This window comes from Sceloporus occidentalis, unplaced genomic scaffold (genome assembly GCF_023333645.1).
Source record: "Sceloporus occidentalis isolate IW3139 unplaced genomic scaffold, rSceOcc1.0.p SCAF_50, whole genome shotgun sequence".
NCBI lineage: Eukaryota > Metazoa > Chordata > Lepidosauria > Squamata > Phrynosomatidae > Sceloporus > Sceloporus occidentalis.
The window spans coordinates 1,514,109-1,540,758 of NW_028317030.1; the positions used below are offsets into that span (position 1 = coordinate 1,514,109).

General features: G+C 39.5%; 1 protein-coding gene across 5 annotated transcripts in view; it reads left to right on the plus strand.

Annotated features, from left to right (window-relative positions):
* LOC149288610 (A-type potassium channel modulatory protein KCNIP2-like) overlaps window positions 1-26,650 on the plus strand; it is a 165,236-nt gene that overhangs the window by 107,154 nt on the left and 31,432 nt on the right. Inside the window, exon 1 of one of the 5 annotated variants that reach the window (XM_089491300.1) lies at window positions 9,231-9,333. The exons of the other annotated variants lie outside the window; for them this stretch is intronic. Coding sequence (XP_089347426.1) covers window positions 9,231-9,333 — 103 coding nt within the window. Of the gene's footprint in view, window positions 1-9,230; window positions 9,334-26,650 lie in introns of those variants that run through there. 5 annotated transcript variants of the gene reach the window in all.

Consider the following 26,650-nt stretch of genomic DNA (forward strand, 5'->3'; position numbering starts at 1 on the left):
AACCCTTGGAACTAAAACGGATAAAGGGTACTGTTAATCTGTTAACCCTTGTTCAAAAAACTTTGCACAGCTTTACAGGTACTTTTTCACCTAGGCAAAGAATTGTGCCCCTCAACATGTTAAGCAAATAAATCTAAGCTTCCCATAAGAACAGTCTTTAATTACGCGTATCTTTATGGGGAGGAAAACTATCTTCGTAACAATGCAAACTATAAATAACATACAGAAGTATAGGCCGTAACTAAATATATATCCCTGGACTCTGTAAAACTGTCTCTAAATTATTTGGCAATAAAGCTTTGAACTAAAAATACATTAATAATGTAAATATCGATATACGTTGCATCAACTCCAAAGATAGAATCTCTTTACCCCTAGCGAGTTGGGATATGGTTAATATTTTATGTTGCTCAGATCAATAAGATCTGTAAGGACATTAAAGACTTTTATTTATTTACTAACAGGAACATCAGCTCCGAACAGGCTTTGATAATGAAATAAATAGATATTCCTTGTTGACATCTGTGTTAAAAGCTGTCCTGATTAATGGTTTATTGATAAAAGATATTACCTCTAAATTCAGATATATTTTAAGTATTCTCCTGTGTATCTGAAGGTTTTTACCAAACACTCGCTGGGCATATTACTCTTTATACTATGTAATATATTTTTTATTATCCTACAATTAATATTCATTTTCATGGGGGTTTATTCACTAATATGGGGCTTTGCGGGTGAGTTTTGATATTTCAGCTCACTAGTTTCACTATTCACTATCGAGAATTTAGAGTTAAAAAAGTTTAAACTTGAATGCAGCGTCCAACTTTAGTGAATAAATCACAAATTTTCTGATCGAGAATAATAACAGAATTCGGTATTTTGAAAAGTATCCACCTACGTTAGAGATTGTACAGTTGATTGGCCTTCTTTATTTTCAGATAATCTCTCACGGCATTTTACAGTTCAGTATATTTAATGAAGTGCTTACTGATTAAGCTCTATTTATATATTAAGGCCAGGCTAAGGGATCTCAATATGTACGGCTTGGAGGAGAGAAGAGAGAGGGGATGAGAAAGAAACAATTAAATACTTAAAGGGATTTAATAAAGTTCAAGAATTTTATTTCAAAATAGGAGAAATGTTCGGGTAATAGGAGGTTTTACTTTGAGAATGGTAGATAAGTCGAACATCCACCAGCAGCAAAAGCATGTGTTATATGGTGTTTTAGTAAAATTATTTTAATGATGCTAAATGCAAATGAAATGATAACAAAGAACGATGGCCAGGCAATAGGATTATTGTGATAGCTGCCTGTTAACATGTCCAAAGTCCTGCACATGATGGCTGAGAGTTGCGCACGTATATTAATTATTACAGTCCACAAGTATCGAAGCTGGCAAATTAGCCAGAGTCGAGTGACGAGATGATCCAAGAGCGTCCCATTAATGTATCAAATTTCCATCTACGATACGAATGCAGCTTGGACGGGTTGGACCCGTGCTGAGACTGGCCATCTGGCGTACCGGGCTAATACCCGGTGGGCTGGTGGCCGACAAAGCAACACACTATTGCCAGTCCAGTCCTGGTTGTACCCCAATAAGAGTTACATAGAATTCTATACAAACCAACCCTCTTTTTTGTAAGAATTGGTGCAGGAAAATACAGCACACGTTTGGTACGTAATATCGCACACCATAATATAATATTGATGCCCAATTATTTTGCAAGCAGTTGACAGATATAAAAGGAAAAAGCCCCAAACTGCTCCTCCAGTTACTTTTAATGGAATCAACCTTTATATTTGTTGTAAAAAATAACGTATAGGTCAAAAGGGAGGCTTTCCTATCATACTTGGTTGATGGAAACAAATAAATAGTCAGTCCAAAGGATACAAATTATTTTCTAGAATGATGTGACGACTTCTATTAGATCTTTGGAAAGTAGACATGGGCTCTGAAAAGGGACCTCTAGAGACAACCCCATAACTCTGCAGTCTTTGATGAAAGTTACCAAATTGCCCCTCTTAGGCTTACAGTTATATTTCTATCTATAAAAAAAACATAAGATTCTATAAGACAGGCTATATCACACACAACGAAGATAACGTTATATACTTGCAGATCGGCCAAAAGACCAGGACATAGAGACAATGAATTTGACGGCAGATAAGATCCATTCAGCCTGTCTAGTCTGCCCTTTTTCCTTTTCTCTTAGATGCCTGTTCCATGCATGTTTAAATTCCCTCGCTTTATTAGCCTCTACCATTTCTGCTGAGAGGCTGTTCCACAGCCTTCCATCTCCCTTGTACAAGATCCCAAGTATAATCAGGTCCTGCGTTTCAATGTAATCATCCCTACAGAGGATAGCCATACCTGTCTGTCATTCCACTGGGTACAGCCATACGCAGTGAGAATAATTACGCGTATTCGGCAGCACCATAGTGCAGCGGGCATTGACCCCGCACTCATTGCTACATATTATAAGAGGAGTAGAGCGCTTGTAGTTAATGAAGATTCACCGTGTGCTGTGTATATGGGATATCTGCAGTGTTGATGTCCAACACAATATCACACCATAAAAATATATATTACATTCCAGATAAGCTAAAAATCCCCTATTGTCACCTTATTTATTTACGTATACAATGTATGTGAAAACGCTTCGGGGCAATGTCCCTCCGTCAGTGGTCTGGGATGTAGACAAATGGGACGCTGTTTATGATCATCCATTAACATCAATTTCCAACTATACATTACAAAAAAAAAGATCTCTAAAGGCAGAGGAGATTAAGCAAAAACTGCCAATAACTGAATATTGAGCTAGGTGGCACTTAATGAAAAACAAGCTAGCAGTCAAACACGTAGTCACAGTGTTTTCACAATACCCCTCTTGTTTACCCATTGTACAGCACTGCGGAATATGGTGGTGCTATATAAAACAGTGAACAATAAAACATAGAGGGTATTATTATTTTATAACGTTTCATTTATAAAACACTTCAGACTTTCTTCTGAGAAGTGGGGCAGAAGGCTTTTGCCCCCTTGGCGGTTCTGTCATAATGATTTGGGGACCCCGTAGCCTTTTTCTGGTTTCTCCATGTCGTCCTTGGAGACTGGATAGAGTCCATATAACATCTTGCTCTGATTGGCAAATCATCAAGCTCAGCTGTTTGGCACCATATTTAAAGTTCCTGCTCCCTCATTGCCTGGATTGACTTTGGATTGTTTTTTGACTTTGGCTCTTTTGCCGCCGTCATTGACCCCGGACCGGGACCTGTCTAATCTATTGCCCTTTTCCTTCTGTGGATTCTCCAAAAGTCCCACGACTACCCGCACCTTTGAGCTCAACCCTCAAGGAAAGATAGCTAGAGGACAAAAACAGTGTTGTTCCTAGTTGTGGTCCTATAATTAGTGCTATGAAGAATAGTTAGGCCATGCTTTTCCTTAAGCTGTCATTATTCTCTTTGAAGTCTAAATGTCCATACCAGGGGACTTCCATGGGGAGCTACCTAGAGCTCCCGTTTTTCTGTTTATCTGGGTTCCATTTAACTGCTCTCTTGAAAACAGACCCGCCAAGTATTTTGGTGGCCATTCAAGAAAAGTGATTTTCAGGAATTTTGTGCAAGTATCCTTTCGATCATTTTTTTTAGGTGAGAAAAGCATTTCATGAACACTTGTAAGTCCCTTGATTTTTCATTGTTTTGTTTCAAGACCCCCCCACACACACATTTTGGCCAATAGCGAAGTAGAAGAGGTCATCACATAATGTCAGAAGCACACTACTGTAATCAAAGCAGCGCTTTGCCTTGATAATCTAGTGACCACCCCTTATGAGATTTGCATTGAATTCAATATTTGGTATTTTCATTGAATTTGGTCCAATAACAATTATATTATTTTTTACCCAAAATACATGCAGGTATTAACTGAAACAAATCAAATTGCCGAGATCCAAATACGCAAAAAAAAAAAAGATTATCAGAGAACCTTATGCTCTGCCTCATTTTCCATTTCCCAAGAAACTAAACATGGCCACAGCCAGTGAAATATTTTACCAAATAATTATTTTTTATGGATTTTTTCAGAAAAATCTTTCTTGTTCAATGCAGTGGCGTCTCCAGCTTTCATATTTAGGGGGGGCACATGGGGGGCCAGGAACCAAAGTATGGGGGCCAATTATAAAACGGTACATATACACTATATATATATATATATATATATATATATATATATATATATACACACATATACACACACACGTTAGGCAGTTATTTCTCATTCTTTAATATTAGCCCCTGCTGATGACAATATATAGAAATATTACACCCTGCTTCTGATATATATTAATATTAACCCCTGCTGCGGATATATATTGATATTAGCCCCTGCTGCGGATATATACTTATATTATACCCTGCTGCCGATATACATAAAAATTATACCCTGCTGCCGATATATATTAATATTTGACCCTGCTACCAGTATATATTAATATTAGCCCCTACTGCCAATATATATTATTAGTCCCTGCAGCCAATATATATATAAACTTAGCCCCTGCAGCCAATATATATTAATATTAGCCCCTGCTGCCGATATATATATAAATACTAGACCCTGCTGCCAATATGAATATAAATACTAGACCCTGCTGCCAATTAATATTAATATTAGCCCCTGCTGCCAATATATGTTAATATCTCCCTCTCCCTCCCAAACTATCCTAACTACCCCCTCTCCCTCCCAATCTATCCTAACTACCCCCTCTCCCTCCCAATCTATCCTAACTACCCCCTCTCCCTCCCAATCTATCCTAACTACCCCCTCTCCCTCCCAATCTATCCTATCTACCCCCTCTCTCCCTCCCAATGTATCCCTATCTACCTCTTCTCACTTCCTATCTACCTCTTTTCACTCTCTAACCCCCTCCTAACTTTCTACCCTCCTCCCCCCCCTTTGAAGTTCACTTACCTTGGGCTTGTAGAAGTCCAGCGGTGGGATCGCGAGGTCTCTGTCTTCCTGGTTCTGCCGCAGTGTGCGCGGCTTCATTGCTGAGCGCCGGATATGACATCATATACCGGCGCTCGGCTTGAAATGCCGGCACTGCGACCAAGGCAGAGGCCTCGCGGTCGCGGAAAAGAGTGAGAGGCGCCGAACGGTCGCTGAGAACTTATTCCTCAGCGACCGCTCGGCGCCTCTCTCTCTCTCCTCCGGATCTATTAAAAAAAAAAAAAAAAAGACGGCGTTTCAATTGGGGGGGCACACCGGGGGGCACAGCATGATTTAGGGGGGGCCATGGCCCCCTCTGGCCCCCCCCTGCCGACGCCACTGGTTCAATGGACACCAGATTAATGTAATAAAATTGAACGCTAGTTTTTAAAACCCAATAAACTGTTTCCCCTGCATGACAGCAGTCTCATTCTCCCTACAGCTATTCCTGTGGGTCCTTCGCTTTTAGCTTCTTAATGGTGGTCACCACACTGAACACTGCAAGATTTATAACCAAAGCCAAACTTGCAGAGATTAATGGTCCATTCCTTGCTTTGTTTGTAGCGTTCTTTATTCTTTAGCCCCTATGATTAATGTCAGGAAAGATGTATTTCCACCACCTTCTTGTATACCCTTAGGCATGACAAGTTTCAGGTAAATAGTCATACCTCTCAGGGTTTTTGCCCCAATCTCAGGGTCTCGGAGTGAAAGGGCAGATTCTCAGTCTGGGGCTGACTTCTTATTCTGAACTGCTGTTATCATAATAATTAGTAGCGTTTATTTAATTAGCAATGACTTTATCACATGGGATAGAGCCCCACTGCTTGCCTTTTTGGCGGCAGACTTGGTGGTCACCATACCTGACAGCTCTCCGGGATTGACTCTCCAGTCTCCGGGTGAGGTTCCGCTTCCCTGGGTCTCTGTGTTAGTTTCCACTTTCCCCAAACAATTAAGTATTGTTGGCCAACGCCTGCTCCACTCCCAGTTCCCCTCCTACTCCCTGCCTGCTTAGACCAAATCCTGCCCCATCCATGGCTGGCCCTGCACCCTAAGTCTCTCCCCAGAAGCGGAAACCCTCTGGGTATGAGGATCAGTGAGTGTGCACACTTTGCGTTACTAACTCTACCGAAGCCACAAGACCAAGCTCCATTTCCCTTTCAACTGGTAAAAAGGTATAGAATGAAGTCAGAGGGTCCATCTTTACTGGGGTAGCTGGAGTTCAGTTTTCAGGTCTGTATATAGAGTAGGCAACATCAGCAGCGCAGAGAGCGGAATTTTCGAATCAATCTTAAGTTACCTCCGGCAAACAAGTAGGCGCCTTGACTTTACTGCAAATGCATTTCTAATGGGCTTGTGGTTGACGTGGCGGCCAAGGAAATGCTGCAGAACACTCCAGATACACAACGCTCTTCACTTAATACGAGACTAGGGCTGGCAGCGAGCAGCGCGGGGCAGGTGAAACGCATGCAATAGGACTTAATGCAAAATATGTAACACAATCATTTTTTTTAACGTCTCATTTTTAAACAACTAAAGTTTTTGCAAGGCTCTAAAAGGTGCAGTTCCACTTAGACGAAAAGTTAGCAGCACTCTTTAGGATGTTAAACCAATAAGACTTAGCAGATCTGTCATTTAATTTTATACTAAAGGTTTAATCGCATCAAAACAATGCAGAAACATTTAAGAAGCTTTATTGTTTTATGGCAACAACAAATTATAATGCAGAATACCCCCAAACAGGGTACTTACATATACAGTGGTTTTGCCATATACAGGCACTTAACCCTTTAAAGTCATTTTTATATTTGATATATATATGTTGTAAGGGTCATGAACCTCTTGTATACCTCATATATCAGAAACATAGCAAGTTACAACAGATAAAAAAAAATTCACCCATATGTAAAAAACATAAACTTTACTCTGTCCTTGGAGCCATATGTTTAAATACCCTCACTGTATTTCTCTTTACCACTTCTGCTGGAAGACTGTTCCACTAATCTACTACACTTTCAGTGAGGTAAAATCTGTTTCCATACATGCCTCAGATGGAGGAACGCAGCCCTGGGAAATCAACCTGGGTTGACAGAAAGGACCCTAAAAGGCAAGAGAGAAGAGCTAGGTATAGAGAGTGGGGCAAAGTATTTAAGCTATGAAGGATGTAGCTCAGCTGTAGAGGTGCTTTAATTTTTTTGGAAAGTCCCACAATATGTCCTAACAAATATCCTAACAGTTGAACCCTCAGCATGCAATGCTTGTTTTGTAAAAAAAAATACACCTTATGCATGAGCAGCGAAGTCATTGCATGGCATGATGTCAAACTGCTGCCAAGTAATGCAGGCTGATTTTAACACCATGATGTCATGACTCAATGTAGGTGGTGCATGACCTGATGTCAAAGCTAAATCCGCAGATTACACCAGGGCCTGGTGGGATAAAATGTTAATTAATATCTATGTTTCTACCTGTTTATGCTGATGAATCATGATGGGAGTTGTATTTCACATATCTATCCATTTAACCCAACCCCTTTGTGACTGTTTTTTGTAACTTTCATGACAATAGTTGGATTTTTGGGGAAGATACAGCACCAATTTTTGGACTTGCTCATACGCTTTTAATTTTTTATTTGATTTGTTTTACATGTTTTGGATTTTTTTTATAAATGTTATTGGAACTGGATGGTTCCCCTTATAATGTCATGGTGACATCACTGGAGCATTATTTTTAAATGTTATTTATATTTTAACTATTTTTAATTTTTTTGTATATTTTACTAATCACCTAGTAATTAGAAAGCGGGGCTCCATTGATCTGCATGGTTTATTGCAGTACCTGTCTCAGTACTTTTTACTCTCACTATGGCGCCTGTGGTCGCTCTTTGATTTTTTTTCTGCTGAATGATCGGTGATTGCTTCCTATACGCCTTACTGCAGATGGGAGCCGCCATATTGTTATGGTCAATGGGTTACAACCTGCATGGTGCAACATGATTTTTATTTTTGGGTTATGGCCTCTTGATCTAACATTTCTCCAACTTTGAAATAAAGTTCCGTGTACTTGGTTAAATCCCTTTAAGTATTTAAATGGTTCTATCCTATCCCCTCTCTCTCTCTCTCTATTCTCCCCTCCAAGCCGGAAATACTGAGATTAATTAGCCTTTTCTGATAATTTTTATTCTGCAAATCATTGGCCGTTTTAGTCATCCACCTCTGAATGCCATCTAGAATGTTAATATCCTTCTGGAGACGATGTCTCCAGAACTGTACACAATACTCTAGGTGAGACCTTAGAAAGGTTCCTGGGAATATAGATTAAAATGTATTATTAGAAATATCTTAAAACCCAATAAAACATATTTTACATATTATCCTATTGATAGTTTTGTCTGCTCTTTTAAATAATATATATATATTTTTGAGACCTGTACTTTTTAGTCTACTTTCATTGCGCTCGCAACACTCTGGACAATGCTGAGTCAGCTACCTGCCAAGATACCAAAGCAATCAGATTATCAAAATTAAGTGTTGTGTTCTCAAATGTTCCAAGACGGATAATGGATTGCTCTTTTGGTTATCTTAAAAAGTCACTTAGCATAGAATTTAATGTCACCAAACGTGAAGAGGGAACACTTAATATCTATCATTGGTATCCATAGCAACTGCATTAAGCAAATCAATGTTGGTGGTCTCATTGGAATGAGAGGGCAGGTCTTATCTCGCTCCATCCCACCCTGTCTTTCTCTGTCTTCTCTTTCCTTCTACTTTCTTTTTTCTCTTCTCCTCTCCGTCTTCCTCCTGTTTCATTTCTAAGACCTCTCGCAATCCTTTCCCGTATATATTGTTTTATTATTTCTTGTTTGTTAAAAACGTGAACAAACATCCGTGGACACTTTACTCTATTTACTGTACTTCAAAACCATCAAGTTTCACTTCTAAGTGCTTGGGTTTGGCAAGATACCAGTATCTTTTTACTACGGTGCCAGATTATACGGTACTTTTTTTATAGAGTGGTCCTCAGAAGAAAGCAACGATTCAAATGGCTTCTGCATCAGACTATCATCCCTTTTCTTGTAGGATACTTCTTTTTTTCTTCCGTCGTTCGTCGGAATGTTAGGGGCGAGTATGAATTTGCCTTTAGACAGGATGCATTGGTAACCACAGCACTGGAACATTATAGGCTACATCGGAAATTAAACTTTCTTGAATTTTGGGTCTCGAGGTGCCATGATACCAAACCACCATGAACCTGGAAGGACTTGAAATGATAGCAGTTCTGGTGGTTTTAGTTCTGTTTGTAAAGGTTTTGGAACAGTTTGGTCTGTTTGAACCTGTCGCAGTTGAAGGTAAAAAACCCCAAAACATTTAAGTGTTTGAGACTTGAAAAGGTTAATGAGAGACGATGGTGCAATTAATAGAATGTTCAGACTTAATTACATTAGATTCTGTGCTAGAAATTGTACCTTGAAATAATCAATATGTCTATATATATATATATATATATATATATAGATATATATATATATTTTAATTATTATTCTTAAATAAATTGGTAAATTAGGACTTAGGCTCAGAACATAAAGTATTTGTTGAATTATGTGAATTAATTTCTGTTTCTAATGACAAGAGTTTTCTTTCTGTGCATGGTACGTAACTACTGATTAGGTCAATTTAAGGGAATTTAATACTCTACAGATCTGCATATGTCTTGTTTCATGAGATAAGTTAACCCATTGTGTGCCGTTTACTACACTGTGTACTCATGTATAATCATTCATTGCTAAGAAATATATATATATATATTGATTAGCAAACTCAATTATTTCCAGAATAACTATAATTATTACAATCTCATCAAATTAGTGTGCAATGTGCAATGCGCAGGTTAAAATAATTTTTTGCTAGCACTTTAAAGATTTTTACACAATTTTGTAAGAACATTTCGATTTATAGACAAAACATTTAAAGAGAAACACACATGGAGGTTTGGTAGTGGCTTAAGGTACAAGATGCTGCAGCACATAAATAAGTGTTAATTAGGTTTTTTAGGTGTTTCTATCACTTTAAACCATCGCTTGCTATTATGCAAAATGCAGACACTGGTGCACCAGCTACTGGCAACTGCCATGTTAAGCTTTTTTTTGTACACTACAACTCCCATGATGCTTAGCCAAACTTTATTTGGAAAATGCTCTTTACAGGAGCTGGATCACCAAAGCTTGTCCAAGTTAAGGAAGCTTGCATTAGGTGCATTTTAATATGGCTCAAAGAGAACAGTTTTTATGTATAAGCACCAAATCTCTCAACTACTGTTTTCTGTTAAAATGTTGGTTTACAATGCATTGCTTTTAATGGGTGTAAGGACAACCCATTGTCCTTAAGGGGTTAATGACAGAGTTTTGATGCATTACAAAAAGTTTTTTTTTAATTAGGCTGTGCTGTAGTTACTGCCAAAAATCTTATAGGCATACCTGGGAACTTATGAGCTCCGGCTACCCGGAGCCTTCCCTTGCGGGGCGCGGCCAGGACTGCACACTGATGTCAGCGGGCGGTCTCGTGACATCGGTAGGTGGTCCTGTGACATCAGTGGGCATTATTAAATTAGATGTACATTATTTTTATAGGGTACCGAGTACCACAAATGTATCTGTGTTGATTATTTATCGTTTTTTATTCTCCAACTAAGGCCAGATCCCTCCGCTCCTAAACTTCACATTGAAACCATTATTGGAGACCACACTTCTCTTTAACCTGACTACATAGACTCACGTTTCACCTTCCTTACCGCTTGGATATGGTGCTATATTGCTGCAGCACCACGCCAAGTGCTGTACCGTCTTTGGCGCTGCCCTGGGCATCACCCAACAGCAGCGCCCCCAGCTGCTCATACAGGGACTGCCATTTCCACTACAAGGCTCCTTGATATGACATCATATCCTGGTGCTCTATGTCCTAAGGACACCTAGCACCTTCTACAGCAGTCTATGGAAATGGTGTAAATGGGCCAGTTGGGGAAATCATGGTCTCCCCTGTTACCAGCCTCTTGAGGAGCAGCACACCAGGGGGTCTGATCCCCCCTAGACCTGCTGTCCAAGGAAGCCTAAGTCAGGATACTTTATTGTAAAGCACCATAGAGTTTGTGCCAACATAGTCCTCCATAGTGTAAATGGGCCAGTTGGGGAAATCATGGTCTCCCCTGTTACCAGCCTGTTGAGGAGCAACACACCAGGGGGCCTGACCCCCCCTAGACCTGCTGCCCAACATAGTCCTCCATAGTGTAAATGTACCAGTTGGAGAGATTAGGATCTCCCTTGTAACCAACCCATTGAACAGCGACATAGGGGTTACAACCCACCAGACCTGCTGTCATAGACCTAGGCACCTACACCACTGACTTCAATGAAGTCACACAACTTGTTACATTGTACCGCAAGCTTGCATATGAGCATCTATAACGTTTAGCTGGTTCTCAGAGATGACCTAGTACCTTTTTTTTTTTTAATTCACAACTTTTACATCACGCCACAATCTACACAGAGCTATGATAATATATAAGAGCTTTCTGCACAGTGCTTTGGATTAAACACACACTCTGATAGAAGCAGGTGCAATATGTGCTGAAACCTTTTTAATTTCTTTTAAAACCTTCTCCTCTATATTTCCAATGTTTTCATAAAATGACCCATTAGTACGTCACATCTAATAACTATTGTGACGTTTGGGCATTATCATGCAATTTATATGCCACCTATGTTCTAATTTCCCTTATCATTCTTACATTATAAAACTATGGTTTTTTATACAAATATGTTTTTAAGTACTGTACTGTATATAAATATGTGAGCCAGTCAATGAGCAGTTGATATAAATATAAATGATATAAATATACCTGTTTAATGGAACTTTTAAGAAAATGGTGATTTAAATAATCTTATTTTATACTCCAGTCATGCAGGAAGATAATTTCATGATTTGCTTAATTAAATAAAGTGTGCTATAAGGTTAAAGCATGGGGAATGTCAAATGGATCTGTGGAGATCTCACAGTTAATATGTAGACAGATCTAACCTTGTCTAAGCTAGATGTGATCTAAATGTGATAGTGTGTATTGTGGGCAGAATTCAAGGTCTTACCGTCCTTGTTCAGAAAATGCTTTTGATCTCTATTGATTCATTTTGATTTTCCTGTGCAAGCATTTTCTATTTCAGAACTCTCTTCTATGATTTTTTTTTTAAACAAACCTTTTGGGTCATTTGGGTCTACTCAAATCGAGTGGTCAGTTGAGTTAACCCTTACTTACTTGACTTGTAAGTAAATAGACCCAAAATCGACAGACTTGATTTGACGAATCTGCGTGTTATTTTAGAGGCCACGCAATTTAAAATTTTACAACTTCTAGGTGAGGGCATGCGAGTTGTTGTTTTTTTTTATGAGGGCTTTTGCGCATTGGTTTAACCCCTTAAGGACCGGGCTCATTTTTCGTTTTGTACCCTGTGGGACCGAGGCTGTTTTGACACTTTTGTGGTGCTTGTGTTCAGCTGTAATTTTCTCCTCACCCATTTAGTGTACCCACATAAGTTATATATTGTTTTTTTCAGGACAAGATGGGCTTTCTTCAGATACCATTATTTTCGTATATATATATATATATCGTATCATCTTATTTACTATAAAAAAAAAAAAAAAAACATGCTGAAAAATTGAAAAAAAACACATTTTATGACTTTTATTTGAAAAATCTTTTACTCACCTAAAAAAGCAAGTAAAAAAACTAGCTAAATAGATTCTACTACTTGTCCTGAGTTTAGAAATACCCAAGGTTTTTATGTTTTTTTGCTGTTTTTTGTAAGTTATAGGGCAATAAGTACAAGCAGCGTTTTATGATTTCCAAATCTTTTTTAACAAATCTGGTCAGTCTGCCTCCATCTCCTCTTTGGAATATCTTTGAAGCCGGTTAACTCAATTTAACCCATTCAAACCATATATTTTTGAAAACTAGACACCCCAGGGTATTCCAAATGCTGTTATTTTAACCCTTTCCATGCACCAATTATAGAACTACACTTTGTCAAACTTTGTAATAGTAATTTTTTTAATTTTTGTTTTCACACAAATTGTACTTTAGTTATAGATATACAGGTTCTGGTATATGTCACTGTCAAACAACACCCCAATGTGTGTTCAGGAACATCTCCTGAGTGCAGTGATACCCGACATGCATGGGTTTGTCGGGTTGTTTGAGATTTAAAATGCCACATTTGGGAAGTGCGCTTTTTTTCTCCATTTTGGTCAGTCTGTACCTATGCCCTATCTTTGAGCTCGGCCACTCCAATTTACCCATCAGCCATTTTTTTTTATATATTAGACACCCCTTGGGTATTTGAAGTGCTTTTATTTTAACTCTTTGTTGAGATTTTTGAGAACTTTTAGCACTTGCTCAAAATAATAAACTTTATTTTTTTATTTTATTTTATTTTTTTAATACTTTTTTTATATTTTTTTTTACACATTTTGCTGGTACTGGATGGTTAATCAAGTGACATCACTGCATAATTATTTTTAAATGTTAGCACATTTTTTTTTTTTTTTTTTTTCCATTTTTTTTTTTTTTTTTTTTTAATATTTTACTAATCACATAGTGATTAGAAAGCTGGGTTCCATTGACTTGCTTGGTTGAATGCAGTACCTGTATTCAACCTGTAAGTGGAGCCAGAGTTCTCTAGAGGGTCTGGAGACCGTCTAGCGAACTCTTTCTTCTTTATTGTTTTTTTTCCCGGGCCGCCGCCATCTGGCTGATGGCGAAGATCACCGGCAGCTGCGGCTGTGACCACTCTCCGGAGCGGTCACAGCCCATCCAAAGGTAAGTGTTTGGTGTCGCTGGATGCCTCCTGATTGAGGCATTCCAGCGACACCATTAAACGCTTTTAAAATGGGCGTCCGCCGCCATACAATGTATGGCGGCTGTTGACGCCTCGGGGAGGGGCCAGACATGGCCCCCGATGCCGATCTCGGCGTTACTGAATGCCTCGACATCGAAGCATTACAGTAACGCCGTTTAAGCGAAGAAAGTGATCGTTGATCACTTTCTAAGCTTATTTAATTTTTTGACCGTTCAGGACCGTCAAAGGTCATTTAGTGACCTTCTTGTCATGACGGTGCTGAACCGGCAAAGGTCGCGAAGGGGTTAAGTGAATTTGCAAGTTTTATATTTGTCTAACTCATGTGTTTGCTGCTACAAGTTTAGTAACTACAGCTACTAAACTTCCTTTTTGGTAAATAGGCCTGACCATGTGACACGAGAATTGTTACTATAAAGAATAGAGTGGATACCATTGTAGCAGGCCACAAACCCCAGAAAACAAGCATCTATATACTCAGCTTTCTCTTTTTTTCTACTTGGAGGAACAATTCTTGTTTTTAATCCTTTATTTTTATACATGTTTTATAATTGGTGCAGGAAACAGGAAAGGGATTTAAAGCAAATAGTGCTTCTTCAAACTGACCACAAACTGGTGAAAGTGTATAGGCTCCAAACGTAAACATTAATTCCAGGGAAACTTTTCTGCAGGTCAGGCACATCTCGGTGTGAAGTATTCTCGCGTACAGCAGAAAAAACAGAAAATATCAAGAACAGCTGTTACCTTTTTGAAATATTGTAGAAAGCTTAAATCCTTTGAGTAAAATATGGATTGTGAAAGGGTTTTCTGTACCGTCTAACAGCCAAAGGGTTAATTATATCTGAAAAGTGGTAATATTGTATTAAACACAGCCTGGGATCAAATGAAAGCAAATGCTGTGAATTGTTGATTAAAACGCGTAATAAGCGTGTTGGGACCCCGCGACCCTGAGGATTCGGATGATGACCCGGAGAACCCGGGGCAAACCCAGAGAGTTCCCGGGTATGAATATATCTTATATCTGTTTTCTTTTTTTTAGATTCATATCATCCAAATGTTCACATGTCCAAAAGAGGGATGCTTTAGTATTTTCACTTATTGTACAGAGCTGTGGAATATGATAGCGCTACATAAATCAATTAATAACATGGTCAGGGGACAGAGTGTTACGATTTTACTTCATAACCTATTGATAGCTGTTCATGTAACTGTAACAAATCATTGGGCACAATGTTGAAAAAGAGCCTCACATAGCTTTTTACATAACCGTGCAAAGAATATATTACGCCACTGCGTTGGTCTTCTGTCCTCTCCCATCCCCCACGTTCTTGTGCGGAGATCTTCTTTATAAGCATAAATAATAGATGTGATTATGGGTCTGCTCTTGTCCAGATCTGCTTACAACAGTCTGCAGGGAAAGCATCGATGGAAACATTAGAATTTTTAGTGGCTGCCTGTAGAATCCGGCATTGAGTAAAATAAGCAAAAGAAAGAAATACATTAACTAAATAAAGCAAGGATGCCTCTTAAGTCTCAGGACTCAGGGAGTTGCCTTCGGGGCTGCGCACAGCTATAGGTCCCCGGCGAGCTGAATTTCCTTCTCTGTTAGCGCTGCTGTCTATCTGGTAACATTTTTAGAAATTGTCAAGTGCTTTGCGATTCTCAGGCGTGTTCTTTAGTATCAAACAGGTGGTCATTTATTCAGTGGCCGCATCTGGTGCCTGTATTGAGATGCGTGAGAAAGCAGACATCTCTTAAAGGCACTGACTGGTGGAAGCCATCAGTGGGCATCTGAGGAAGAGACCTCCAAGGTCTGGAGTTTATTTAAATTTCTGTCTTCTTCTATGTTGGCCTAATTAAATATATCAGCTTCAAATAAAGACTCAACTAACTATTGGGCTGTTACGGCTATATCCATGTTTCCTAATTAAATGGCACCTGTCACCTATAGGATTCTACCATTGTTTGTCATCCTGAAGTTCTCCCCCTTCTCCTTCATCACCGTTACAAAGGCTGCCTGAACCAGCCAGCAACAATCAGCAACATAACAATTGGGGAGGGAAAAAGTAGTTTGTGCTAGTAATAGGTTGCGTTATTCTTTTTTACTCAGCTACAAAAAGTACAGCCTGGTCGGAGTATACTATAGGAGATGTCTCAGGGCATTTTACATGAAGGACAAAAGAGGTTTATTCACTAAAGGAAGAGTTGCCAGTAGAGTTTGAGGATACACTTCTGGTGCAAGCTTCTGCTGCCAGCTCTGTAAAGTGTATAGTTAAATCAGTAAAAAGCATTCAACCTCTCGCTCCACATTGAATTATGTATCATTTGGGGCCAACACTGGTTGATTCATAATGAATAGTGAAGTGAGTTGGATCTCCAACTCTCCCTTTAGTGAGTATTGGACATACAATGGAAGTATATAAAAAGCAATTTTGGGCATAGTTTGAAAAATTGTCATATCGTCACTGCAGCCAGTGGAATGTCATGTTGTCTGGAACATTCCATTGGCTGCTATGACAATGTCACTCTCTTCTTCAAATCCTAGGACTCCCAAATCATACTGGTATCTCATCAAAATCCATCAAAGTTAAAGATCAGAACTAAGGCCAGACAATACAAGTGATACTAGATGAAACTGTGTGGGCAAACCATGCTAAAGCTTTTACAGGGTTAATTGTATTGAAGACTTCAGCGGTAACTGTTACAAAGCATCTCTAGGAAGAAATTGGATTTAGACTTGACACTGGTTGATCTTGTTCTTTTTCACATCAGACGCTTACGCAGCGTAATCATTGGAAGTCACTTTCGCTGGCTGTCACGGCACTCGATGGATAAAGTGAAGGTCATCATGATACGCGAAGGTTTTAATGGCTTTTTTCTTGGTGTGTCGTTCACAGCTGATATAACACACTACAGAGTGCCTGTTATTTCCACAAACAAGAAGACGGCTCGCTCTAACATCATTTAATGTCTTGTCATTTCTGCTAATGTTTTATCATTTCTGCACTTGAAACAAATTTAGCAAAGTATATAAAAGAGACCCATTATTATCCGTTCATATGGGAAAGTATATAGACTGTACAGTTTAGGATGTTTTACTCATCCAATGCATGGTGAGGTTGGGGTAATTTAGTAAACAAGCGAGGGTCCTGGTTAGGGCTTTCTTCCTCCGTCCCCTGGGAGCGGAGTAGGTCCCTACTAATTGAAAAGAAGGTTTTGGGGACCTTCTTTCAATTTTGGCATTTCTTTTAAAGTAACATCCTATTGTTTGATTAACCCATGAATCTCCAGCCTCTCCTTGTTCTGCGCTGTTCCTATGTGAGACACTCTGCAGATCTGCTTGACCTCACCCCATTTCATTTCATGGCATGTTAACTGGTTACGCAGGATAACGGGTTCCTGGCCTTGATGGTTCCCGGCAAGGTTCGGTTCCAAATCCTGCTGCCAGTAATTCCTGGGCTTCTAGTTTTTATGTAATTTACTCAGGTTTGCATGAAACTACAAAAACATTTCTTAATACCACCTACTCCATAAAAACCACTGCTATGTGTCATTTTGCACTGATAATTCAGTCATTTTGCATTACTGATAATTTCCCAAAGCTAAAACCTGTGCTTGTGCCGAAAAAATAACTACTTTATGTGTTTCCTCATCCAAAAACTGCTTTACTGCTCAATTAAACCCAAGATATAAAAATAGATTCACAAACACAAAAAGCTAAAATCAGAAACATTACAAACATTTCCAGAAAATGCGATATAAATAATTCTGAATCGCGTGTTACTGATCGAAGCTGTGGTTTGTATTCCATGATGTAGAACATCTCATTTTCTTCTGTTACTGTTATACAAGAGCATCTTCAGTTACATCCTGATCCTTAATAAATAAAATAAAAATAACAGATTAACAATGCAAATAAATAACTCAGTTATAACACTTACTATGAATATATTGGGGATCATGTACAAAAAGTAAATATTGTAGAAAGTTTGGAAACTGCTTCAATCACCCCTGTAACGTTTGTGTGCGAGATGCTGCAGCACCTGATCTGCCACTGGAGCGGAGTGTTCGGCCACCGGCCCACCGGGCATTCGCCAATCCAGGCCTCCTCGGAGGTTATAATAGTAATGAACTATAATACATTTTAAAGATCAGAATTCATTTTTATATTCCGCACTATATATATAATTTTAGAGTTAATGGGGCGGTCGTGCCTTTTTTTCCGCAGTCCAAGCAGTCAACAAGAATCAATGACCTCTTACCTGGCATCTATGTTACAGCTTTATATAATGTAATATATTATTGTATATAATAGACATATAATATATAATTATATAATAGTTTTCATTGAATTATTAGATTTTTTTTACATTTTTTTTAGCAAGTTATATTATTATTATTATAGTTTTTTAGGGCCAAAGGGGTTTTGGTTTAACTGTAAATGTTATCCGATCCTCCGGGGGTTAAGTCATTAAACAATACGATTTAAAGAACATTTGCTAGAGTGGTCTATTTATTATTCAGTGTCTGCCTCTACAGCTGAGATAAGTGGGGTATAAATAGCACAGCGACTATTTTTGGAAACAGATTTCATTCAGCGCGTGAAAAATTCAAACACCGGTGTCCAAAGTGCCGGCGTTAGGAAACCAGGCCCCCCCCAAAGGTCAGATGTCCATTGTCCCATTCAAAGAGGGGAACCATTGAAGTCTTCAAGACAGGTGGTGGCCAAAAGGCTGAACAACCTCCCCTCACCAACTAAATAGATCTACAGGGACCCTACTCCACAGTGCACCCCTCACTGAGAGGCTCCAAACCACTTTTCTAAAGCTTCCTCCACTCACAGGTACCCGCTTGATCTTGGCCAAAACACAAAGAAGCCACCATCTTTAATAAATCTTATCTGTGAGGTGCAGTTAGTAGTTTGGAGACAATAGTTTAGCAGGGGACCCCATGCATTATAAACGTCAGGTCCCCCAGCACCTGTAGCCAACAGTTCTACCTACATTTATTGAGAGGTTTCCCTGAATTTGGTGATTGTCATGAGGGTGAATATGGTTCCTTCATTGTCGTGGGCAGGGAGTTGCATTGATAGATAGAAGATAGGATCTTCTGGATACTCCTAGACTTGAATAATAAATACATTTTCTGTTGGGCTAAAAGAAAAATATATATTTTTCTTATTATATACCTTAAAGTTAACGGTAATGGGAAAGATAATCTGATAGCTTAAGCTCCTGGTCATATACATGATCCTCGTATTGTAAAGGTATATGGGAAGACATGATGTCCCTTGAGTAACTTGACCCCATACACCATTCCACATAATGGTTAGGGGAAAAAAGGAGTTTTTTGGGGCTTTTTTGATAATTATGTAGCATTTAAAAGAAAAATTAACGCTGCTGGCCTCTTTTAGCCCCTCCTTTGCTAAATGAGGGGATTTCTTCCAGTTTAGATTCAAATGAATTACAGCTAATTTCAGAACCAATGGAGAAAAACAATAAAGAGGACATTTAGGATTGCATTCTGAAGCCAGACTCTAACAAAGCATAAATGTTAAAAACCACAATGTGATTCATAAAGTCACAGCCCACTGCACTGCTCCGAACTGCCAGGAATACAAGCCAATTGCAATGTGAAGGTTGGCAGCTCCCATTATTCCACTTGTTATGTAAAACGCGTTAGTACGAGTCCCTCTGGATGCGTTGTCGTGCAGTGTGAAGAACGGCTGAATCCATTTATTTATATGACTCTGAATCTTGTTCTGATTTTTAGAAAGGTATTTTTGTCAATATTCAAGCGTTCCGAATTACCAAAGCAAAGTGACTTCCATAGATTTTGTTGTCGTGAGCGCCGCATTGTGTATGGATGTGTTTCACATTCAAACATCAGTTCCCATAGACCTTTCGAAAGCCCTGATGCTTTAGCAGCAAAAACAACTTCTGTATTATAAGTTTCTGTATTGCACATTCATAATTCAGATTTGAGTTACAAAAGAAACACCATTTTTTGTGGCTGGGGTATGGGGAGACCTGAGTGGGGCTAGAATTCTATACATTAAATAAAGTTTAATATATATATATATATATATATCAGAAAAGCACTTTAAGGCCACGGCCGCAGGTTACATTCTCATGTACCGTGTGGCTCGGCATGTCTGGAGTGGCAGATCGGGTGAGTGTGTGGCACTGCCAGCGGGCAGCTCAGCTGGCATTTTTCACATAGGGCAGCTGACCACTTAGGGTCAGATAGAAACCACAACCTGAGTATACCAAAATATCTCAATCTTGTTTTTTTATTCTTTTTATTCCTCCCTATTAACTTATCTCTCGCCTGTTAAGTTGCTGGTTGTTGCCGGTTGGTTCAGGCAGCCTTTGTAAGGGTGGGTGAGTAGAATAAAGAGGACAAGACATTTATCAGATAACGCCGGCTCTGCCAATTGTGCCAAATGACCCGTCTGGACCCGGTTAAACACATATCACATTAAACTCACTTTTCAACTTCATAACTCAAAAACAATTACACCGTAATGCCAACTAAAGGCAATTTTAATGAATGCATTTGGTTAAAATGCTGTGACGCCTACGGCTCTCTTTAAGATATTCCTCAGAGATTTTTACAGCATTGGTCACAAGTTCAAGCCCCGGTGTTTGTATTGCAGTCTTTAAAAAAACAAAATGCTGAAAAAATCTCCAATAAATACAATATAATTTGTTCAACGAGTGAAACAGTTTCAATGCAAACAAAAAACCTGCTTCTTTCACCTTCTTCACTTAATTACCGTCAATTGTTTTTTTTTTTCTATGATCCTAACACCGTGTTTATTATGTATTCTATTATTCTCTTGTATTTCACGCTCTAAAACATTAATCGTTATTGTTTAGGACATAGACCTTTCATTCGCTGGCTATATCATTTCAAGAACAGGCTATATCAACATTGATGGAACATCAGCAACATCTAAATAAGATAAATGAGATTATGGTACAGCGTAGAATAGGCATATAAAATGCACACAGACAATCGCCATGTATCTACCATACAAGTTTTTTAACCCCTTAAGGACAGTGGGCGGTCCCTAAACCCATTGAAAACAATGCATTTTGAGCCTGTACATGTACAGGCTTTGTCATTAAGGGGTTAATGTTAATATTGATGCATTCAACCCACATGTAGTTGCTGATAGGATATGACATTTATCAATAGTAAAAAGATAAGTTGCAGTGGAAACAAAAAACTGTTGAAAGATATTCCGCTAAGATATTTTCTGGATAATTGATATCTTTTTGCTTTCACCAAGTCACAAAAATGTTGATTATGAGTGTCCAAGATCATCCGAGACATTTATCTTTGTAAGGCTTGGCACGCGCCAGCAGTAATTATTTGTCAGAACGTGACTAGTGGTGGAATTCTTACTCATTTATGGGATATAACTGACATTGTAGCCTTTTTAAAATGAATGTACAGAAACTTCCATAAGAAGAACACGGAACATCTCTTTAGTGTCTACAGCATACCTGGGAACTTCTGGGCTCCGGGTACCCGGAGCCTTCCCTTGCAGGACGCGGGCAGGACTGCCCACTGATGTCAACGGGAGGTCTCATGATGTTGGTGGGAATTCCCCCATTTAAACAAAAAAAGGGTGGGAAGCTGGGCGTATCAAGACCCCGCGACCCGGAGGATTCGGGTCTTGACCCGGAGAACCGGAGAGAGTTCCCAGGTATGTACAGCAGCCACCCATATTGTGTTGGCTGTGGAGCGAGCGATGTAGCAGTGGTTCCCAATTTCTCATAATCTCTACCTCCTGCGCAATGTCGGAAGTTGCTGGCCGTGGCAGAGTAATCTACCAGGCGAACACATTTTGCTTTGTTCTGTGTGTTCTTAAGTGGATTGATTATATATATATATGTATTTATTTATTTATTTATATAGCTGCCAACTGTTTATCTGTGTCAGAAAACAGCTTGTGTCTCCAAAGCAAATCTCTGCGTGTTTATATTTGCACAATATGGCATGCGAAAGCCTACACAGCGGATTCCAAAACAAAAAGCTAAGTGAAGGCAACCTACGCTTCTTAATAACATCTGCTTTTAACCCTTAAAAGGGATAATTGGACAGCATACCTCCGGAAGGATATAGAAATGTTGGCAGAAGTTCAGAGAAGGGCTACTAAAATCGTTTATGGATTACAAGATAAATCTTACCAGGTTAAATGATCTTAACCTATATAGCCTGGAAGAAAGACGGGACAGGGGGGATATGATAGAAACATTTGAATACTTAAAGGGAATCAACAAGACAAAGGAAGAGAGTTGGTTTAAAAGGATACATACTACCACAACAAGAGGACATAGCCATAAACTAGAGGGGCAAAGGTTTAATGGTAACATCAGAAAATATTACTTTACGGAAAGGGTAGTGGACGCATGGAATAGCCTTCCAGCAGAAGTGGTAGATGTTAATACAGTAAAGGCATTTAAGCAAGCATGGATAGGCATAAGGCCAAGCTAGATATAGGATAAGGGCAAGTACTTAAGGAAAGTACTCAGAGGTTGGGCAGACTGGATGGGCCTACTGGTTCTTATCTGCCGTCACTTTCTATGTTTCTTCTGATGAGATCAGAATGTTTGCTGACCGCATTACAGCGTTCTGTAGCTTTAAAAGTCACAATAATGTAACAGAAGAACGTATTTTACACGATTAATTGGTCAGTAATTTTTATTCTTCTTTAATACTCAAGTTCGTAACTAGCAATGGTCACAAAGTAACATTAAAGACCACATTAAAGACCAACATTAAACATTAAAGTAACATTAAAGACCACATCCACTAAAAAGAAGTATCTCTCTGGGGACATTTGAACTGTGGAGAGTAAATGACGAAGCTGATACCAACTCCATATACCTAATTAATCGTTTAGACCATAACGAGGTGGACCAGTCACTGGTGGACAGTTGCCATGGAGTAGTTAGACTCGAGTCCCCGATGGTGCACAGCAATGACTGACACAAACTTACTAGATAAATAAAGAGAATATTATTGTGGCTTTCTAGGCAGGCAAACCAAAACAGTAGGAAGAGAGGGCAACCTAGAAATGGTAACCTAGAAGGAGCAAGAGACAAGTGAAACTCGAGGGGCAGATAGGGCCACTAAGACTGCATGGTCTTAAAGGAGGACGTTGCTAGGTGCAACTTAATTATATTGTGACCTTCCTTTTGGAGACGAGGCTTCACGGCATTTTCAGAAAGTGACGTCAAGGAACGAACGATATATTACATGAAGTATGTTCCAGAGATTGAAGGGCATCTTGGAAAAAAATCAAGCAAATGCTTGAGAGACAAGTGGAGGGTTATAAGTCATGGGGAGAATATATAAATATTAAGTGGAAATGATGTCATAGCCTCCCACCCTTTCCAAAGGGGGGGCACAGATTTTATTCCACCGATCTCATAATCACAAAAGATGCAGATAATATAGAGCAATCTGAGATTCAGGGTCTCTGTATGAAGTGACCATGTCTGCCTGACCTGACATTTATTATATATTGGAATCTGGTACGTTAAAGATGATTCAGTATTCTATAATTGCTACTAACGAAGGTTTAGTTACCAGATGTCCGAAGGAAGGTAGGAATAATGTTCTCATGTTCACATGGCAACAGCATTTTTAATTCTATTGCTATATGATATTTAACCTTGCCGGCCCTGTGTGCAGTTCATTTAACCTTTACCTATAACTTTCTATAAACGTTTACAGATTGTAAAGTTGCTTATGTACCAAAAAGTCTTAACATATTAATGGTATTGTCAATTATAATTTGCACTCTAGAATCTGCTGGCGCTGTATGAATATCTGTACAAAGTAGAGGTGCTTTTTCAGTCCCCCGGAGAAAATCTTGCTTAACAATCACCATCTCCATATATTTTCTTCTGTAATTTTTGGGGGGATCTGCTTGAAGTTTGAGAGTCTAAATATAACTGTAAGCAAAAATGTCCCTCTACTGAAAGCGACTATTTCATCTTTAGGAGACAAACACTTTAGAGTAGATATATCTGTACTTGTTAAATGGAAGATTGAGTATAATTGGTGCTGTGCTTGGTTCAGAGACGCTATGTGGAGAGCGGCTTCTTATCACTGTGAACGAATACATTTTAATGAGAATGCAGGGAGGCAAAGTCTGGTTATTGCAGAAAGCAGTTTGGTTTCTATTCATAGTCTGCCCTCCAGTGGACGGTTCTCTAAAAGCACGCATCTCCAAGTAACGCAGGTACAATTTATGGTATCCGCCATTACTTTACGGGTAGCCATTTATGACATGTAGTCTTCCATTTAATATCACGCCATTTTTGCTTTTTTTTTTAAATATACACTGATAGATGCTCCATAGAAGCAGATTTTCTTGATGTAAAGAAGGGTACATGTATATCCACCATTAAAAATAGCATATCTCCCGTGACGTCATTGGGACCCTCCAGTGATGTCAGGGGGAATGCTCACTGACATCCAAGGGTTCCTGCATCCCACATGGGGGGCTCTGGGTAGCCAGAACTAAAAGTTCCCAGGTATGTATCTAGGAATAACCTCACGGCAGTTCTCTGGGTCAAATCCCTTGTATGAGGTCAGAAAGGACAGACTTCTCAGCGGACAGGAGGTGGCCCTATTGGGTTTTGCCCATTGTGAATTTTCTCGGGTTTTCCGGGTTGCGGGAGCGGCGTTTAGGCTCGCCACACTCTCTGCTCGTTTCCCCTCGCACTCCTATACAAAGTTCCTGAGTTTGGGACTATCCCTGCCCACCAGACCTGCCCACAAACAGGTAGCCGGGGCCTAGGAGTTCCCAGGTATGCTCACCTGGCAGTTGCTCGGTGCCCCAGATGGCAGGTGTGGGCCGGGGCAGTGCGCTTGGATGTTCATTTATCCAAGTATGGCACGAGGGCAGGTAGTACGACAGGGTAGGGGGCTGTTTAGTAAAATTTAAATTGTAAGTAAAATATTTAAGCTGCATCCCCTCGGTACATTCACAGCTGCATGATGTAAGAAATGATGACCCTCTTACAGGGTTATTCTTTTAGGGAATGTGTGACTAATAAAGCACAAATACAAGCGTATAGAAAAATGTATATTGATATTGAATTAGGCTACTGTTACAGGTTATAAAACATATAATATACAGAAAACATTTGATAATAATACAAAACAAAAGGGATACTTAAGCACATTCTTGGGAAACCTCTCTCAGCTCACAGGCTTCTCCCGAACGCCATCTTGCGCAGCTTCGTTCTGAGTCTCCTGACCCAGGACACTTCTGTTCACTGCGCTCTCCTTTCTCTGTCTCTTCTTTCTCCGTCTCTCCTTTCTCCGACTCTCCTTTCTCTCTTACTCAGACTCTTCTTTCTCCCTCTCTCCTGACTATTGCAGCCCCTAACTAGTCATCCCAGAATTCCTTGTACCTCCCAGAAAGTGGTTCACCCGACCCCTCTTTCCAGAAATTTCCTGTATGACCCAATTATGGAGGAGACAGGTAGTCTATGCAGACATGCACACAGTTATGTTAATATCCCCTTAACGACAATTGCCGGTCCTGGCACGACACGGAAAAGCATGTGCTTTACGACAATTGACGTGCCAGGACCGGCACGTCTTTAAACGGGTGCAGAAAGCGATCTGTTTCTGCACCCAAAAAACGTTGCTGAATGCCTCGACCTCGAGGCATTCAGCAACGCCGCGATCGGAACAAAGGGGCCATCGACGATCGCCTCCTAAACTTAAATGGTGTCGCTGGAATGCCTCGATCAGGAGGCATCCAGCGACACCAAACACTTACCTTTCGATGGGCTGTGACCGCTCCGGAGAGCGGTCACAGCCGCAGCTGCCGATGATCTTCGCCATCAAGCAAGATGGCCGCTGCCCTGTAACAGGAACCAACAAATTTTAAAAGTTCGCTAGATGGTCCAGACCATCTAGAGAACTTTGGCTCCACTTGCAGGTTGAATACAGGTACTGCATTCACCATGCAAGTCAATGGAACCCAGCTTTCTAATCACAGTGTGATTAGTAAAAATAAATTAAAAAATAAAAGAAAATTAATAATAATTAGAAAAAAAATAGTAAAAAACTAGTAAAATGTAAAAATCATTTCCCACTGATGTCACTATCAGGGGAACCTCCAAGTTGAAAAAAAATGTTAAAATTTTTTTTTTAAAAAGACAAAAAAAATATATATATATATAAAAAATATATTTTTGTGAGCAAGTCCTAAAATTAGCATATTAGCTTAAAACAATTCTCGCATGGAAAGAGTTAAAATACTGGCATATTAAATGCCCGTGGGGTGTCTACTTTTAAAAAAGGTATGATTTGATGGGGTAAATTGAATTGGCCGGGTTCAACAACGTCCCAATTAACACCGGGGGAAGGATGGCCACACATCTAATTTCCAATTAGAAAAATGCACACGTACCAAATGTGGCCTTTTAGTTCCCCCAAAAAATGACACACCCATGCATGTGGGGTATCACTGCACTCAGGAGATGTTGCTGAACACATTATGGTGTGTCGTGTAACAGCGGCATATACCAGGAGCTGTAAATTCATACATAAAGTAGGTGTGTGTGGGAAAAATACACACACAAAAATACTACTGCAAACTTTGAAAACATGCTGGTGGTAAAATGTGTGCATGCAAAGAGTTAAAATACCAGCATTTAAAATACCCTGTGGTGTCTAGTTTTGAAAAATATATGGTTTTGTTGGGCACACTGAAATGGCCCGG